At 59.9% G+C, this 18,575-nt stretch overlaps 2 protein-coding genes across 2 annotated transcripts in view; one reads left to right on the top strand and one right to left on the bottom strand.

Moving 5' to 3' along the window:
* Window positions 1-398: 398 nt before the first annotated feature.
* SLC7A10 (solute carrier family 7 member 10) lies at window positions 399-16,347 on the top strand. The gene is given in 12 exon segments (XM_077754648.1): window positions 399-510; window positions 513-638; window positions 10,408-10,612; window positions 12,616-12,767; window positions 12,902-13,027; window positions 13,098-13,251; window positions 13,993-14,116; window positions 14,197-14,300; window positions 14,646-14,742; window positions 14,932-15,081; window positions 15,739-15,916; window positions 16,148-16,347. Coding segments are annotated over 12 exon segments (1,659 nt in total). The 3' UTR covers window positions 16,279-16,347.
* The window catches only part of LRP3 (LDL receptor related protein 3), a 40,178-nt gene continuing 37,918 nt past the window's right edge, over window positions 16,316-18,575 (bottom strand). The window contains exons 8-9 of the mRNA XM_077754689.1: window positions 18,394-18,529; window positions 16,316-18,168 (exon numbers count right to left, since the gene is read on the bottom strand). Of these exons, the coding sequence (XP_077610815.1) occupies window positions 17,584-18,168; window positions 18,394-18,529 (721 nt within the window). The 3' untranslated portion in view covers window positions 16,316-17,583. The remainder of the gene's footprint in view (window positions 18,169-18,393; window positions 18,530-18,575) is intronic.

Genomic DNA, 18,575 nt, shown 5'->3' with positions numbered 1-18,575 from the left:
CCTCCACCCTTCTCCCTGGAGGCGGGCACTCGGGGTCTGTGCCAGGATTCAAGGAGTACGGAGACGCTGGCACACAGAGGGTCCCAGTGAACACACAACTATTATTTTTGCCAGCGCCCTCAGTCTCGCTGAGGGCAGGGACAGTTTTGCCTTTGAGCTCTGCTCCCCCACTCTCACCCCACGACTGGATGTAACTCCGACAGTGGGAGGGCCTCTTCCTTCGTTCAACTGGAAAGTTCTTCCCAGGTCTGCTCCAAGTCCTCTCCTTCCTTCCCAGGCGGGGGGTGGGGGCAGTTCCCTTTAAGGAAGGTGGGGGAGGGGGCTGCCGACCGGTCCTCCTTCCGCCCCTCCTTGGCCCCCGCAGCCGGGGGCCCAGGGCCCGGGCCCCGCGCCAGCGCATGCGCCCGCCTGTGGGCGCTGTCCGGGCTGCGAAGGCGGAGAGCTCACGGACAGGCGGACGGACCGACGGACTGGCTGCCGGTCAGACACACTGGGCAGCGCAGGGAGCGGGGNCGGGCGCGGGAATCCCGGCCCGGCACCCTCGCCCTCCCCCGGCCCGGGCCCGGGCCCCGGCGCCTCGGAGCGGGTGGCGCTCAAGAAGGAGATCGGGCTGGTGAGCGCCTGCACCATCATCATCGGTGAGCGGGGCCCGGGCGGGCGGGCGCCTGGGGTGGCAGCGCCAAAGGCTTGGGGCGCACTGCTGCCCGAATCAAGGAGCACTCGGGCTCGGGGCGCCCCTATGATCTGCGACTGTGGGACGCGTCGGGGGATGCCCAGCGCGCCTGTGGCGTCTCCCCTCACACAGTGGCAGTGAGCCTTCTTGTTCCCACCTCCCCTGGCGCCCAAAAGGTTTGCACTTGAGGGACGTGCAGGTGCCATCCACCCCTGGAATCCCCCTCCTGCCTTCAATTTGCTGTGAGTTTCCGTTTTCTCGTCTATGAAATGGAGGTGCCTGTAATCCGGCCTTGAGAGCAGGAGCCTTGTAAGCCTGGGGCCTGTATAGGTTGACCCAAGTTAAGGCCCAAAGTTCCGGACTGTGGCTCAAACCGAGCTCCTCCTGTGTGTAGGCCCCAGGTGCCATACAGTGTGCGCGATTTATTCAAAAGCAGGAGACCCTGTGGCTAGACTGGACAGGCAGAGCCAGCCTAGAGGGGACATGGGTTCAGAGTATATAATTATTGCAGAGTTTGGTGGCAGGGGGAGAGTCAGTGACTGGGAAGGCCAGCGATGGGGTGGGCACACCAAGCCTGCAGAAGAGCCACCTGCTTCCTGGGCAGGGATCCCAACAGACACCCACATCCTCTGGGCTCATCTTTCCCAAGTGAGGATGGGTCCATGTGTCTTGCCCCCATATGGGGACTTCTGGATTGGCCCAGGGCTCAGGGGCCAAGGCCCAAATCAGGAACACTGACTCTTCCGGAACTAGGTAACCCAGACCTGTACCCAAGTCCACCCCGAGTGTCTCAGAGACCCTTCTGGGAGTGGTCTGTTCCATCCCATGTGTCCCAAGAGACACGGACTGGGGGGATGAATGACAGGGGTCTTGACTGCTCTCATTCTACTGTGTGCCAGATCTCCCCTCCCTAGCCAGGGAGGGTCTCCTTGCGTACCCCCTGCTCACCACCCATCCTCAGACCCCTGCAGATGACGAAAGCTGGAGGCTCAGGAGGACAGACTGGCGTCTTCACCTCCTCCTCCTCCGCTCCCCTCACACTGGGAGCTCCTGAGCTGGGGCTGGGGTCTCGCTCGTGGCCATCCCCACATTCACACGGAAAGTTGCCCGGAACACAGCCCCCCTGTCCAGGTAGCTCCCCCATCTCACCCACTTGCCCCTGGAATGGAATCTTCCAGGAGCCACCTCTATGACCTTCTTGCCTAGGACGTCCCTGCTGACTCTGCTGCTGGGAGGAAGCATTGGTTCCAAGGATTTGACCAGGATACTGGTTAGAGGCTCGCCTGGCCCACACATGACAAAGCCAAGAGGCTGGCGCTGTCTGGAGCCAGCTACGGTGCCAGGAAGGTGCAGGCAGAGACGCAGCCCTTCCTGGGCTTCCTCAGCTAAGTAGGCCTCCCTGAGCTGTATTCCTACTCTGTCTCCTCCCGCACCCCATCTACCTCAGGGCAGGTGAAGGCCGCTGGCGCCTCTCTCCTCGAAAGAGGACCCTCGTGATGGCAGTGGGAGCGGAGCAGGCTAGCTCCACCGTCACGTGCCTTCTGCGGGACACACCCTGTAAGAGTAGCCCCGTGCATCCCAGCTCTGCCCCGTGGTGCCCCCCAGCTTCTCAGCCCATTCCTGCTCTTCCAGGTCCACTGCTCCCTTGGTCTCCAGACCTTGAGGACTGAGCTGGGGTAAGAGGCAACTTGGCCGAGGGTGGCAGACTCAGGAAGAGAACCCAGAAGGCCTGACCCCAGCCCGGGACGCTCAGTGGTGGTCCCACCACCCTGCTTGGAGGGCCATGAAGGGTTCCAGAAGTCAGGAGATGGACAAGGAGACAATGGATGTGAACTGGAAGGGGACAGATGAGGGAGAAGGCCCCTGTGGGCCAAGTCAGGGTGTGCACTGCCCTTCCCACCCAATGCCCCTGCCCCCCACCCCGGGCACTGTTTTGTGGAGCCTACCTCACACATCTGATCCCGCCTTCCTGCCCTGGGGAACCTGGCCAAAGTAAAAAAATGTCTCCAAAGTGTCCTATTTTAGCTTTAAAAGTCTCGAGGCCTTTATATGCTACTCCACAGTCTTTCTGTTGGTTACCAGCTCCTGCGCTCATTATCTCAGAAACTTCAAATAGCCCCTTCCAGAAGACCCTAGAATTCTCTTTCCTTGTACCCTCTGCCCTGTCCTAGGCTGAGGAGTCGGGGCTTTGGAGAACGGAATGATATGGAATGGCTCTGGGCTGGAGTCAGACTCCACCTGATGTGTGTCTAGGGCAGCACCTCCTGGCCCCAGCAAGCACACCTGGAGGGGAGCAGGCCAGGCAGGGGGAAAGCGAGCCAGTGGAGCAGGAGCTACATAAGACACCACTGCGCCTAATACCTCATCTGAAAAACACTCCTTATTACATCACGAAATCATGTTCTCCCTTTATCTCATTTGATTCTCATGCCCACCTTGCAAGATGAGATTGTTTATACCCATTCCACAGATGTAGAAACTGAGGTTGGAAGTTAAATGACACTTCTGCAAGCAGTAGACTTGGGATTTGGAACTAGATTTGAACTCAATCTTCTAATCCAGTGCCCTTCTTCATACTGTTCTGGTGCTGGGCAAAACTGGAGCCAGATTCAGAGCCCTCGATGGGAGAAGGTTGGGATTTACCAAGGATTTACTGAGCACCCCCACTTTATGATGGATGGATAAACAAATGGACAAAGGAATCTCCCTGGACTCCCCACTCCCACCCAAAGCTTTTGTCCTGACTTGGGAACCATGGCCAGCTGCCTCTCCCAATCCACACCCAAGGAATGGGCGTGCCCAGGTCCAGCAGAGTGGGTATCACCCTGGGTCTGCTGACCAGGCTTTCTTGTCCTCCACTCTCTCCCTGACATTCGGGTAACCAGCCGGTGCTGGTGTTTATGTGTCAGGCTCACGTGTGTTCAGGGACTCAGAGGCCTGCTTCATGAACCCCACCTCCTGCTCATCCATCCATGGCCAGAGCTGGTTGTACTCAGAGCTGGTGGTGGCTGGGATGCTCAGAGGATGGCTCGCTGCAAAAACCCAGCACCTCCTCATAGGGACCCTGAGGAGACATAAAGCCACCCAAGAGCTTGCCTGTGTCTCACAGCTCTGATTACAGACGAGGAAACAGACTGAGGCTGCACCCAGCCCGGATCAGATGCCCTTGGTATGCTTGGGACACCACTGGGGGCTGAGGCAGCTCTAGCTACAAGGTCGGGTGGGGGGTGGCTGCCAGCACTGGACACACTAATTCATCTATTCAACAATTAGGTACAGAACAGTGCCAGGCGCTGTTCTAGGTGCTGGAGATACCACAAGGAATAGGCCAGACAAAGGCCCTGTCCTCTTGGAGCTGACCCCAGCATGGGAGTCAAAGAGCCAGTGATAAACAAGCTGAATGTTCAGCCAACGGGATAGTGATATGTTCTAAGGTGACAAAATTAAGATGGGGGTGGGGAGGATTGTAGGAAGGAAATGAATCAAGAGTGGGAGGGGCCCATTTGTGTGGGCCTTCCTGGCTGCAGTGAGAACTTTGCCTTTTTCTTTTTGTGAGATGGGAGAAGGCTTTGAGCAGAAGAGGGATGGGATAGGACAGGATGGGATGGCATGGGGTGGCATGGGGTGAGATGGGATGGCATGGAGTGAGATGGGATGGGATGGGGTGGCATGGGGTGAGATGGGATGGAATAGGGTAGCATGGGGTGAGATGGGACAGGATGGGGTGGCATGGGGTGAGATGGATGGAGTAGGATATGGGATGGGAAAGGATGGAATGGGATGAGATAAATGGGATGGGCTAGATGGGGTAAGATATGGGATGAGATGTCATAGAATATGGGATGGGATTGGATGGATGGTATGGAAGGGGATAGGATGGTATGGAAGGGGATAGGATGGTATGGAAGGGGATGGGATGGGATGGAAGGGGATGGCATGGGATGGAGTTGGATATAGGGTAGAATGGGATAGGATGTGTGATGGGATTGGATGGGAGGGGATGAGATGGATGGAATAGGATATGGGGTGGGATGGGATGGATGGGATGGAATGGGATGGAATGGGATGGATGGGATGGGGTGGATGGGATAGGGTATGGGATGGGATTGGGAGCATGGAATGAGATGGGATGGATGGGATGGGATGGATTGGGTGGGATGGATGGGCTGAGATGAATGGGATGGGATGGGATGGGATGGATGGGATGAGGTAGGGCTCACTATGGAGAAGCTGTAGGCATCAGGGGTACAGGAAACCTGGTCAGGAGGGTACCTGAGTCACTTGGGTAAGAGACAGTGATGGCTCAGAGCAGAGTGGTGGCAATGAAGTGCTGAGCAGAGGTTCAGTTCTGGATGTGTTTGGAAGATGGAGCCAAAGGATTTGGGATGAACTAGATGTGAAGCGTGGGAGAAAGAGAAGAGTCAAGGGTGACATCAGGTTTGGGCCTGAGCATGTGGGAACCAGGTTTTCAATTTACTGATCTGGAAAGACTATGGGAGAAGTAGGTCTGGAGGGATGGAAGCCCAGAATCTCATTTTGAACAGGGGAAATTTGAGATGCCTATTTGTAATTAGTTGGATATGCAGGTTTAGTTTAGGGAAGAGGTCCATGCTAGGCATATAAATTTGGGAGTTTCCAACAGAAGCTGGGGGACTACATGAGGTCTCCACGGGAAGGAGTGTGGAAGGAAAGGGGCCAAGGCCCCAGGACTAAGCCACAGGCACTCAAAATCTGGAAGTCAGGAAAAAGAAGGACTAGCAGAGGAGTCCAGAAGGAGCAGCCAGCAAGGGAGGAGGAGGGCCAGGAGGCGGAGGGTGGAGGAAGGGATTAACCTGCCAGATGCCACTGACGAGGCAGGTAAGATGCAGTCTGTGGGTGGATGGCTAGATCCAGCGTTGTGCAGCTGATTGGTGACCTTGACTCAGCCTGGAGATGGGGTACAGGCGAGACTTCTTAGGCAGGGTTGGGCTGAGCTGAGCCGGGCAGAGAGAGCACCACACTTCTGCTCATCCCTCTCTTGAAAGGAAAGTGGGTTAGGCCGGAGGTACACGCCAGCCAATTGGCAATTCCAGACATGTCTTGGAGGCATCCCCACTCACCTCCCTGGAGTTCCGCCAAGAGCCTCAATGGGCACTTCTGTCTCCTCGGAAGGATGCCTGACACATGCTCATTAAGGACACTCATGTGTTCGGAGGCACGGGCTTCACGCAGGGGGACAGCAGGGTCCCCAAAGCAGAGTTCTGGTCAGTGACTCCAGCATGTTGAGATCCCATGGGGATCAGGTCTCCAAAAGCCAGATTGGGTGGCCTGGGGTACCTTCAAGATAGATGACAGTAGTGAGATCCGTAAGCACTTCCTGGGGCCCCTGATGTGTCAAGCAGGGCGGGGCATGCCCGCATCACTGCCTTTTCTCCCCACTTTGAGCTAAGAAGGTTTGGAGAGGTGATGTATCTTGTCCACAGCCCCCCACCACGAGGGATCTGGGATTCGAACCCACACCTGGGGATTCTCAGCTAGCGCCTCTGCCTGTGGCCTCAGGGACCTACTGATGGGAATTTGGAACTCTTTCCCAGAGGCCTCATGGGTCATATCCTAATGGGGCGGGGCTGGGACTCGTTGCCCAGAGCAAAGGAAGGAGGTCTGGCCTGTGGCCAGCCCCTGGTAAGGCCCAGGAGCCCCAGAGCTGTTCTCTGTCAGGCCAGCAGGCCAGTGTGACAGGAAGAACCCCCATTGTGGGCCTGCTCGCTAAAAGAGGCGCAGACAGGCAAGGCGTATGTGGGTTCTCTGTGGGCTGGGGCTTCTCATCTCACGGGCCAGGACACAGACCCTGCCCTCTGGGAACACAGGACCCGTGCAGGGTAGCAAATAATCACTTCTTGGCCATCCTCCAGGTACCATGGGAGTAGAGCAGGATCCAGGTTATAGGGGCCAAAGAGAAAGGTCAGGGAGGGCTTCCTGCAGCTTCTGGGAAACTAGCGAGCTGAGGAGACACCTGTCACAGTGAGGGACAGGGGCCCCCAGGCACATTGTGTTTCCTCAGGCCTTTGCAAACGTGCCTGAGGGGTCTGCCCTGCCCAGCAACGCCTCAGCCCAAGCCAGGGTTGAACCAGCCCTCTGCTGCCTGTTAGCTCAGTGGCCTGACCTGGCAAAAGGGGAAACTGAGGCCCAGAAGGGCAGCACCGGCCTGAGGTCACTCAGCTGACTCCTGAAAGGGTTTCTAGGGATGAGGGGTGGTGCCGGCAGCCCGGCCTGACAGGACTTCCCCATCCCCCTCCCCAAATCAGACTCTGCGCATCCCCCCACACACACACACCAAGGGCAGTAGGCTCCTTCCGCCGACATGACCTCCACCATCCACCCTTGCGACCTCCACGGTCGGCCACTGGCTTCCAAAAATAGGTCAGTGCGCACCGCAGCAGCCAGAGGAACAATGGCCCTTTCTTCATTCCTCCACGGAGCCGAGTAAGCCCCATCAGGCCAAACATCTTAATGTGATAAAAACCACCCAGTGTGGGCTGAGGCAGGAGGGGCGGGAGGAGACCGACGGGCACCCTCCTGGCGGGGGGCTCACATCCTCACCCACCCGTGCTGGAGCTCTGGCCCTGCAAGGACCCACTGGGTGGGTGAAAATGTGGAGACCGTGGAACCTGCATTTCTCCAGCCTGCTGTTGGCTGACACCTGACCAGGCGCTCGGCAGCCTCTCCCGGCACGGAGGCCCGTGCTCCCCGCCTCGGCCCCTCCACCTCTTCCTCCAGGGCGGGCGCCCCCACGGGCTGGGCTTGCCCACTGCTGTGGCCAGAGCCCCGCAAAGCTGGTCCTGATGGACCTGAACGAGGGCTGAGAAGGGAGGCCTGAACCCATCGTCACGGGAGGATTGGGCGGGTACCCCTCCCCTCCCCCTCACACCTCTGGGGTCCCTTCTCCACACCCCCTGTAATCACTTTTATGCTGGGGCCCCACCCCTGCCCCCAGCGTCCTCCTCCCTGCCCTCTGCTGCCCACCCGAGCCCCCAGCCCCGATGGACCCTTGCAGAGGCCCACCCAGCCCATGCAGTGCCCGGAGCAGCCAGTGGACTTCGGTGGGGTTTTCTGCCACCTTCTAGCACAAACCCGGGAGGATGCTAGAGGTTGTCCAGGCCCACAGGGAGAGGCCCACAAAGACCTCAGAGGCACCAGCTGGCACACGTGTTCCTTTGAGCCACGTGGGGAGAAGTCCCGCACTGCAGGCTGAGGCCATGTGTCCAGACAAAATGATCCCCCTGCCCATCCCCCAGGGCCAGCATTTTGGAGCCTTCCGCTTCTGAGCACAGGCTAGTGATGTGTCCCTTTCAGATCCCAGCCTTGGAGGACAAGGTGCCAGGTGTGGCTTCCCCAAGGGCTGTGCCCACCAGGCCCTTCCATGCTGAACTGTATAGAGTGCTGGGGTCCCCATGGGCTAGGTTGCTTGGGTCCCTGGATGCCCGCAGCCTGAATGCACCCAGCTCCTTCCAAGGCCACCCAGCCCCCGCTGGCTTCCAACCTCACTGGCTTTTGGCAAATCCCACTCCACCAGGTCCTGAGAACAGAGGCCCTACTGCCAGATAGAGCGAACTCAGAGACCCTTTAGAAAGCTGCCCCAAGCCCCAGCCTCCCCACCCCACCCCCACCCGGCAGATAAGGGAGGCAGCTCCTCTCCCCCCTGGAAGCTGGCTGAGGGCACAGCTTACCTCTGGGGGGTTGGGAGGGGCATGAATTCCTTCGTCCTTATCTGGATGTATTTAGGGCTCCTGGGATGTGACCAGAAAACCAAGTGGGGCACCGCGGCTGTCCAGACTGGAAATCTGTGTCGGCTGGGGGTGGGGTGGGGGTAGCACCGTGGGCAAGGGATGCATGCAGATTGGCAGCCACAGCTGCGTCCTTGGCCAGACCCGCCTGTGGGCCTGGCAGGTGGAACAGGCAGCCTCTGCCCTGGTGGGTGTGCACTCTCCCGCAGGACTGGGCAGGTGGGGGTGATCCTGTTGAGGGGCTCAGCCCCAGCTTCTAGCAGTGATGCTTTTTTATTCTTGTGGCCTGCACATTCTGGGATTATTTCCCCTTGGGCAGGCCCGTGTGCAAATCACCAGGGATGTGACCTAATTTATTTGCACAGACGGTGAGACCCAGGTCACCCAGAACATTGCCCTTTTTGCGCCCCAGCTGCCAGGGAGCTCACAGCTCAGTGGGTATTCAGAGTCTTGCTCATCCTAAGAACCTGCTCTGCAGACCACAGCTTGGCCCTGTGAGCATTTTGATTGAGCATTCCCAGACACCATGAGTCAACAGAGCGCCCCCGACACCTAGCACACTCTGTAACACTCAGAGTGCGCCCCAAGAGCAGGGCGGGCTTCCATTACCATGGCAGATTCTCCTGGCCTCTGAGCCTCAGAGGCGGGCCACTCCCCTCCTCCAGGAGACCTGCGTAGAGAAAGCTGCCCCACTTCACAGATGAGAAAATCAGTCTCTCATGTCAGGGTGTTGGTGCCGCTTTGGACATCAGGCCATTCACTCCTCCATTAGTTCACTCAACATGTGTATTGAGCACTTACTACGCACTGGGAGATGGAGGTGAGTGCAAGCGGGTACGGCTGCAGACAGAATCACTCCAGATGCTAAGTACATCTGGATACAGCTGTCAATGAGCAGAGGGCTTTCTAGATTCCTTGCTGAATCCTCACAATAACCTCTGGTACAGACAGATCTTGCGAGGTGACCTGAGCCCCAGCTGGGGTTTTCCACTGTGGTCCTGGCATTAGAGCAGTGACTCCTCTTTGCATCCAGTAGTCCCAAGCGGAGAGGTGGTCTGTATCCAGACCCCAGGCTGGCGGGGTCTCTGCCAGCCTTCCGTTGCCCACCCGATGCCTTCCGTGATGGCTGCTGACCAACCCCCAGCCCTGAAAGCACACCAGTTCCTCCCCCTCACTCCCCCCGCCCTTGCCCAGGACCTGACATATTTTAACAGCGCCAGGAAACAGGTTTTTTCAGAGTCTTTGTCCACAGTCTGGGTCTTAGGTCAGAGAGGAGCCCAGGAAGCAGGTTCCCTTTTAGGGAAAGGGGAGAGAGAAGAGAAAGAAAGAAAGTATGGGACAGGGTCTGGGGAAGGACAGGGCTGTGATATGAGAGGAAGATTCCAAACTGGCACGGTCAGGGAGGGCTTCATGGAGGTGGTGCCACTCCCTGAGTGAGCTACTCCACGAGTTTGGACTTCGGCCAGTGGGAAAGTAGCAGAAGAGTGTCATGGTCAAGGTCTTGCTTTAGGAGGCTAGTTTTGGCTGGCAGGTTGGAAGGAGAGCAGGTGGCAAGAGGCTGACAAGTCAGAGGCTTCGGCCAGGGCTGAGGGGCTGAGACTGGGCCCTGTGGGGATGCACAGGAGGGCTGCCACTCTGCCACCGCTCAGGGCTGAGCCTCCTCGCCTGTGCCTCCCTGCCTGGTGGGAGTAAATGGGGGAGGGGCAGAGGAACTCAGAACAGGACTCATCTCCTGAATTGCATGGACAAGGTAACAAAGCCTTGGAGATAATGAGCCCAGAGTGGGGTTTGCAGGGTCTGAGGCACCTAGTGGTACCCATTTGCCTCCAGGCTCACCTTTCCCCTCTCCTCCTCCTCCTCCTCCTCCTCCTCCAGGGAGCAGCCCAGGCTCCCTTCCTCACTATAACATCTGGAAGCCTGAGAAGGCTGGGCTGCTAAGGGGGCCTGCCTCCCCATCTCTTCCGACCCCAGGGAACATCATCGGCTCGGGCATCTTCATCTCCCCCAAGGGCGTCCTGGAGCACTCGGGCTCTGTAGGTCTGGCCCTCTTCGTCTGGGTCCTGGGTGGAGGCGTCACTGCCCTGGGCTCCCTCTGTTACGCGGAGCTGGGAGTCGCCATCCCCAAGTCTGGCGGGGACTACGCCTATGTCACTGAGATCTTCGGAGGCCTGGCTGGGTGAGTGTGGGGCACCGCTGGGGTCGGTGGGGGAGGGCATGACAATCCGGAATGGATGGCCAATGGGGCCCTGGACTTTGGTTTTCTCTTTGTCTCCCGTCTCAGGGAGATCATGGGGTAGATGGAGGGAAGGGGGTGGGGGTGTTGGGGAGCCTTCCAAGGCCCAGGGTGGGCAGGACACTCCAGCTGGCCCGGCTGGCCCCTTGACCTCTCTGTGCTTCCTTTTAAATATTTCCTTAAGCCTACTCTGCACCTGGGTGAAGTTAGCACCACCAAGGCAAGGACAGCCTGGATTTTAGTAAACCCATATGTATGGGGGGGGGGCATGGTATTTCTATCAATGCCCTGCAAGAGCCCCCTCCCCCTTTGAATAGCTCCCCAGCCTTCCTTTATGCACCAGTAAGCATTAGCTGAGCACCTACTGTGTACTGAGGACCAGGGAGAAAAAGATCCGTCCCTGTCCTCAAGGTGTTCACAGTGCAGAGGGATAGAGCCCTTCGGCACTTGACGAAGACCTAGAAGATCCTTGCTTTGAGGGTGTGTGTGGGTGGCCCAGCAGCTAAGGGAACGGATGCCCCCACCTCGGGAATGTTTCCAGGAAAAACCACGTTTGCACGAAGGCTTGGAGGGTGTGCTCGACCCATCTGGTGTGACTAGAGACAGGTCAGATCCGTGGTAAGCGTGAGGGCCTGGAGGCGCTGGGGCAGCCTGGGGGCAGGGGTGGGGTCAGAGCTATGCAGTGGTCCAGCTGAGCCTTGCCGAGGGCCTGAATTAAGGTATAGGAAGAGCCCAGAACCTTGCAGGAGCCTAAATCCCGAGGACACGGTAGCCAGCGTGGCACGAGGAAGAGGTGGGTACAGCAGAGGCGACCCCTGCTTTCCCACTGGGTGGGAGCCATTGATGGCAGTTCTAGGGAGGGGGAGGTTTGGGGGAGGCTGCCATGCTGGTGGCGTCTGCAGCATACCTGGGGAGGTGATGTAGTTGGGTCTTGGGGGACAGGTGCCTGGATCCCAGAGGAAAAGTGTAGACTAAAGTATGCAAAATTTGGTCCCGAGGGACATGGTGCAGGGCCTTTGACAGGTAGTCGTGGACGGGGGCCTGGCAGGGCATACACACGCCTGTGGGTGTGCCCATGATGCTCTGCTCTGGGGAGAGGATTCTCAGGGACGCCTGGGACCTGAGAAAGCAGAAGAACCGCGCTCTGCGGCTAGAGATGCTACTCAAGAAGAAGGTGGGAGGGAGAGGAGCACTCAAGACCTTCCCCCGGGGGCACCTGACTTCTAGGGCTGCAGAGGTGAGCAGGCACAGAGTAAAGGTGAGGACCGAGACGAATCTGCAGAGCGTGTGGTCCAGAGGTCAGTGCTGTCCCTGGATGAGGCAGTCCCCGCCCTCAAGGTTAGGTGCATCCCCAGAGACAGGCCCTCTCCGGAGTGCAGGCAGGACCCCCGGGAACAGCTTGGGCCTCACAGCCTGAGCAGAGTCCCTGCTCCTGTGTGGGCACCCTGTGGTGCTGAGACCCAGGCAGAAGGGACATAAATCGCTCCCTTCCCCTGGCTGCGGCTCCTCGAAAGGTCCTGTCCCTCAGGGGTCACAGCTCAGAGCCAGCCACCTGCAGCCATAGGCTCTGCTGAGAGCTCCAGCTGGAGCCACAACTGAAGGTTCCAGAACAGCTCTGGCTCAGGAAACAGCCTGTGACCAGAGGCTGCATGGCCTTTGGAAAGGTGGTTGGTTCCCAAGTCCTTTTGGACATGTGCCCGAGGGCAGCCCGTAGCCGTGTAACTGTGCTCAACGGTGTCTCTGTTGACGTGGTCCATTACCAGAGTGGAGACCCCGACGGGGCCAGCCCTGCCTTCCTGGACCGAAGCCGGCACTGAGTGCCCACGCCAGCCTCGGGTGCCGCGGCCCGGGGTGCAGCCCTCTCCCACACCTGCGCCGGCTTGGCCACGGGTGGGGAGGGGCGGGGGGCGGGACCCCCGTGCCAGTCGGGCCCTCACTCATTCCAGCTTCCTGCTGCTCTGGAGTGCCGTCCTCATCATGTACCCAACCAGCCTGGCTGTCATCTCCATGACCTTCTCTAACTACGTGCTGCAGCCCGTGTTCCCCAACTGCATCCCCCCAGCAGCTGCGTCCCGCACACTCTCCATGGCCTGCCTCAGTGAGCACCCACCTGGGGGCCGCACCCTGCTCCCCGCCCCTGTGTGGGAGGACTGGTGGGGGGGGTCCCCTCCAGCTTCCGCCCTCCTGCAGCCTGGGCTGTGGCCCACCCTCCCCCTCTCCTTTCCTCCCCAGTGCTCCTGACATGGGTGAACAGCTCCAGTGTGCGCTGGGCCACACGCATCCAGGACATCTTCACCGGTGGGAAGCTGCTGGCCCTGTCCCTCATCATTGGCGTGGGCTTCGTCCAGATCTTCCAAGGTAGGGCCTGGGTGGGGCCACACACCGGGCAGGGGAGATGACACTGACCTTTGACCTCTGGACCCCCCAGGACACTTCGAGGAGCTGACGCCCAGCAATGCCTTTGACTTCTGGATGACACCCTCCGTGGGTCATCTGGCCCTGGCCTTCCTCCAGGGCTCCTTTGCCTTCAGCGGCTGGAACTTCCTCAACTACGTCACTGAGGAGCTGGTTGACCCTCGAAAGTGAGTGGGACACCCAGCTGGGGCCCTGGGAAGGGGAGAGGTGTGGCGGTGGGAGAGGCAGCCTCCCTGCTCAGACCTGCTGCCACCTGTGGCTCAGTCTGGTCACCGGCCTGACCATGCTGCTGCCCCACAGGGATGGCTCTGGAAAGAGCCGGATGCTGTTCCAGCCTGGCCCTGCTCTGCCTGGCCGTGGGCACGTCACGGCCCCTTGCTGGGCCTCAGAAACAATGGGTATCACTGTCCCACTATAAACAGATCCTGCTATTTCCATATGGCCAAAATTTACACATGTGAGCACAACACGGTCCCTACCTATGCAGCCCATGGCTCATCTGATGCTCAGTCAGGGGTCCCGACAGAGAGGAGTTTGCACTGGGGCTGGGGCTGGGGCTGGGGCTAATAAAGAGTCCAGGGAGACCTCAGGTCTAGGGACTGGACTCCAGGGGGATTTGGGGATCTTCAAGGCTGTATTCACTTTTCTCCTTATGTGCTGACATTAGACATGCCCCTCAGGGTTTGATGTGGCCCTTCCCCAATCTGCCCTTCCTCCCGCCAGCTCGCGGTCCAGGTGGGGCTGGGGGGTGGCAGGGAGACAGCAGTGCTGCCCCTTACCCGTCCCAAGGCCCCTAGCAGACCCAGGAGATGGAGACTCAAAGCTGCTCCCTTGCTGGGGTCCCTGAGCCCCATCCTCCAGACTCCAGCCCAGGGGCTGATGCTGACACACTTCGCCACCGCCCCCAGGAACCTACCTCGTGCTATCGTCATCTCCATCCCACTGGTGACCTTTGTGTACACCTTCACCAATGTCGCCTACTTCACCGCCATGTCCCCCCAGGAGCTGCTGGCCTCGAACGCAGTGGCCGTGGTGAGTGGGGTCCCACTGGTGCCTGGCTCCTGCCCGCCCAGCCCTGCCTCATGCGCCACCTCTTTTCTGTGCCCACTCAGACCTTCGGGGAGAAGCTGCTGGGCTACTTTTCTTGGGTCATGCCTGTTTCCGTGGCACTTTCCACTTTTGGAGGGATCAATGGCTACCTGTTCACCTCCTCCAGGTGACTGGACTGGGGGCAGGGCAGTCAAGGTGAGGCAAGGCAGGTACCCTTGATGCGTGCGATCAGCGCTGGGGCCAGAGGAACTCAAATCCTGCCAGGTGGGTCCCACCTGAAGCTGGGACAGTGAAGTCCCCAGTAACAGATGTCTGATCCCAACTCCGAGCTGCAGAAAGCAAAAGGGAGGTGGGCTAGACAGGGGAGAACCGGCCAGTGGGGCTGCTGGAGCCCAGAGCAGGGGTCAGAGGTGACAGCTCAAGAGGGACATCAGTGTGGAGCTGAGGTCTGGGATCTGGTTGGTAGGGGACCCAAAGCTGGGCTCACGGCCCCCACCAATCTCCATCCCAGACTGTGCTTCTCTGGGGCCCGAGAGGGACACCTGCCCAGCCTGCTGGCCATGATCCATGTCAGACACTGCACCCCCATCCCCGCCCTCCTCGTCTGTGTAAGTTGTGGGGCCAAGGCTGGCAGGGAGGGGAGCCGGGGCCACCCGGCAGTGTGGTAATGGCAGGGAATCGCACGGGCCCTGGGGGGCAGCCCACGGAGGGAGAGGGGAGGGCCCGGGCTCACCGACCTCCTGGCCTGAGCCGGCAGGCCCAGGTGGAAGGCCACCCTCAGCCCGGTCCTCTCCCAGTGTGGGGCCACAGCGGTCATCATGCTTGTGGGAGACACATACACGCTCATCAACTACGTGTCCTTCATCAACTACCTCTGCTATGGCGTCACCATCCTGGGCCTGCTCGTGCTGCGCTGGAGGCGGCCGGCGCTCCACAGGCCCATCAAGGTGAGGCCTAGGGGAGGACGGGCCATCAGAGCCGCCGCTGCACTCATTTGGGCACGAGGGCCGGGCGGAGATGACAGCAGTAGGGATCCAGCTTCGGCCGCATCCGCGCCCTGCTCGGGGCTTTATGTCCGTTGATGTATTCAGCCTTCATAACGGCCCCCAAGGCTGGTACTCTGAATACTCCCAGTTTATAGACAGGAAAATGAGGCTAAGACACAGAATTCTAGGAGCACACACAAAGACACTAAAGCCTTCATCAAGCTAAATGCAAATATTCTGCTTGCATATAAATCCTGGAGCTGAAGACGTGCTCGGTGCCTAAAAAATGTGAAACACCAAAAAACAAACAAAATGAGAGAGAGAGTGAAATTGAGAGAGAGAGAGAGAGAGAGAGAGACACTTTCAGCCAGATGCAAGCGGCCAGCAACACAGAGCCACTGAAACTTTGACAAACGCTCAACCATTTGGCAAGCCAGCCATCCCATGCGTTCATTTCTAGCACGTTTGGCTGCTGCCAGAGCAGGGAACCCTCAAGCCTCAGCTCCCAGGAAAGGGCAGGAGCACCTCTGCATCCCCCTCCCACCCCCGCCCTGTCCGGGTGGTGGAGCAGGAGAGTGCAGGGAAGGTCCTGAGCCAGTGCCGCTCGCTCTCCCCCAGGTGAACCTCCTCGTCCCCATCGCGTACTTGGTGTTCTGGGCATTCCTGCTGGTCTTCAGCTTCATCTCGGAGCCCATGGTGTGTGGAGTCGGTGTCATCATCATCCTCACGGGGGTGCCTGTTTTCTTCCTGGGGGTGTTCTGGAGAAGCAAACCAAAGTGTGTGCACAGACTCACAGGTGAGCCAGGCAGCCTCCCCAGGGTGCAGGGGCTGGGAGATGTGACCCTCTCAGGGACTCGCCCTGGAGCAGGACCTCCCAGCTGTTGCGGTGACAACAGGAGGCCCAACCACCACCCAGCGTCTCCCTAAGAGGTGGCCCCAGGGTCCACCCAAAGGGAGCTGCTCCATAAGGACCCCTGCCCCCCAGTGTCCAATCCCAAGCTCTCTCTGTTTGTCTGTTTGTCTTCAGAGTCCATGACACGCTGGGGCCAGGAGCTGTGTTTCGTGGTCTACCCCCAGGGGGCCCCCGAGGAGGAGGAAAATGGCCCGTGCCAGCCCTCCCCGCTGCCCGCCACGGACAAGCCCTTGAAGACGCAATGAGACATTTGCGGAGCCTGAAGCAGCTGTTTCTGTTTACATGTTGTTTATTGAGGAGGTGTTTTTGCAAAATAAGTTTTTTTGTTTTTTGTTTTGTCCTGAAAAAAAAAAAAAAACAGGTTCGACTCTTTGAGTCCTGTGCTAAGAGAGCCCTGGAGATGTGGGCGGGGCTCCCCGGCAGTGCTGCCCTGCTCCCCTTCCTGCAAAGGTCTGAATAAAACAGGGTTGGGGGTGGTGTGCTTGTCTTAGGTGAGTCCCTGGTGGGCATGACTCGGTGGGACTTGTGCGGTGCCAGCTGAGGAAGGTGTCCCAGCAGGCTCAGGAGGGGGCCTATGCCTCTGCCACTTGAACCAGGCACTCCCTTTCTCCCTCGTGGGGTCCAGAGCCAGCCCTGACCCAAAGGGACACTGGGGCTGGGAGATACCTGGTGCGCCCCTCCTCGGGACCCACGATGACAGTTCTAGGCTCAACCACTTAGGTGGGTCCAGGCATTTCTGCTGGAACTGCCTCCCCCTATCCCACCCATAAATCTCTGTGGAGTGACTGCCAGGACTTCAGAGCCCATAGCCTCACCCTGATTTACAGGGGAAACAGTGCCTGAGGCAGGATGGGATGGATTTAGCCACTGTCTGTTGGTGCTCAGCCACTGTACCCTGAGAAAGCACGCAGCAGCATCTCCCAGGAGCCTCAAGGCCTGCAAGAGACCAGGGGCTTCCTCTGCCCCATGTCCACATCCCCAGCCCTGCCCTCACGCCCAGGAGATTAACCCCTCAGCCAGAGGCCAAAGGGCATCTGCCTGGCCAGGCCTGTGCTGACGCCGCAGGCATGAGTCTGGGACCAGCACCCTCTGAGCCTGCCCCTCCCGAGCTGGCTGGGAGGACAGGAGGAGGACTAGACACCCACAGAGGGCCCGCCACGGACTAGGGCCGTTGCACTCAACCCTGCTCAGTGCGGCACAGCTCTGGCACCCTAGAGGATGAACGAAGCGAGAAGCCACAGAAAACACTCCGGAGGGCCCTGCCCTAGCTCTCCTGCTTCTCTGGAGTGGATTCCCAGAACGGAGGAGGAGGGAGCGTGAGACCCCAGGGTGCCTGCAGAGGGGCTCCTCACTCCACCCTCCTCCTCACTTCAACCCCCACAGCCCTGGCCCATCATGCCCAGCAGGGCTGGGGGTGCCGGTGCGGCAGGCTGGCTGGGCCTCTGGGTGGCTTCTCTGGAAGAAAGAAGGACGCGGAGGCAGGGTAGAAACGACTGTGTATTCCCTGGTTACAAAGCGGGGCTGTGGCAGTCACCAGCACGTCCAGCAGGTCAGCAGACCAGCAGGGCCTCATCGTCACTGGCCTCCAACGTTGGGGAGGAAGGCGGTGGGGGGCTCCTGCAGACACCCAGTGGCTCTGGTGGGTGGGGGCCCAGGGTGCTGCTGGCAGTGGGAGCCGGGGGCCGAGGGTCCTGGGCCAAGCAGGGCTCCCGAGGTGCGTCCGCAGGGGCCAGGCTGTCCACTAAAGAGTCCCTGCAGGCCTTTCTGTCCTTGTCCACCAGCCTGCACTCTGGGTCCCGCAGGCCAGAGGGGGTTGGCGCAGCAGAGCCCGCCTCTGGCGCGTGGCCTGGGCCACTGGAGGGCCCATCCCCAGCCACCACGGGGCTGCCTGTGTCCGTGAGGGCTGCTGGGGGGTCTGGGGTGGTCCCTGGTGCAGGCTGGAGGAGCCCGTCGCCCAGCACGGTCTGTGAGGTGCGCGCAGCGGTCAGCAGTGGGATCTGTCCCCGCGGTGCCCGCGGCCGGTGAAAGAGCCGGTTCCAGATGCGGCCGAGGCGGCGGCGGGAGGGCCCTCGGCGGGAGGCGTGCCTGCGCATCTGTCTCCGCATGGCTGTGCGAAGGCTCTGTAGCACCGAGGCCTGGAGGGTGGGGCGGTGGCTGAGAGGGCCGACTCGTTCTCCCCAACGTGGCCGCGGTGGCCCCCCACATCACCCCGCCCCGGCCTCACCTTCCGCCTCCCTCTACCCCTGGGCTGCACTGTCCGACCTGGCCCCTCGGTCTCCCCGTCTGGGCATCTCAGGTCCGAGCGGGAGACCGGTCCGGGGCCGGAGAGGGGGAGGGGGGTCTCACCCTCTGGCGCTCACCTGGGATGCACTGTAGACGGGAAAGTCCTCCACCGGCGGAATGAGGCCCTGCGCGATGAGCTGTCCATAGGACGGGGGTGCCTCCCGCCGCACAAACTCGGCCTCCAGGCGCGTCATCTGGGTCTCGAAGGCCCTGAAAGTCGCAGGCAGGAAGGCAGCACGTCGGGGCTGGCCAGGACCGC

Source organism: Crocuta crocuta, unplaced genomic scaffold (assembly GCF_008692635.1).
Source record: "Crocuta crocuta isolate KB4526 unplaced genomic scaffold, BGI_CrCroc_1.0 scaffold121, whole genome shotgun sequence".
NCBI lineage: Eukaryota > Metazoa > Chordata > Mammalia > Carnivora > Hyaenidae > Crocuta > Crocuta crocuta.
The sequence above is the reverse complement of the archived record's forward strand: the minus strand, read 5'-3'. Positions and strand labels throughout refer to the sequence as shown.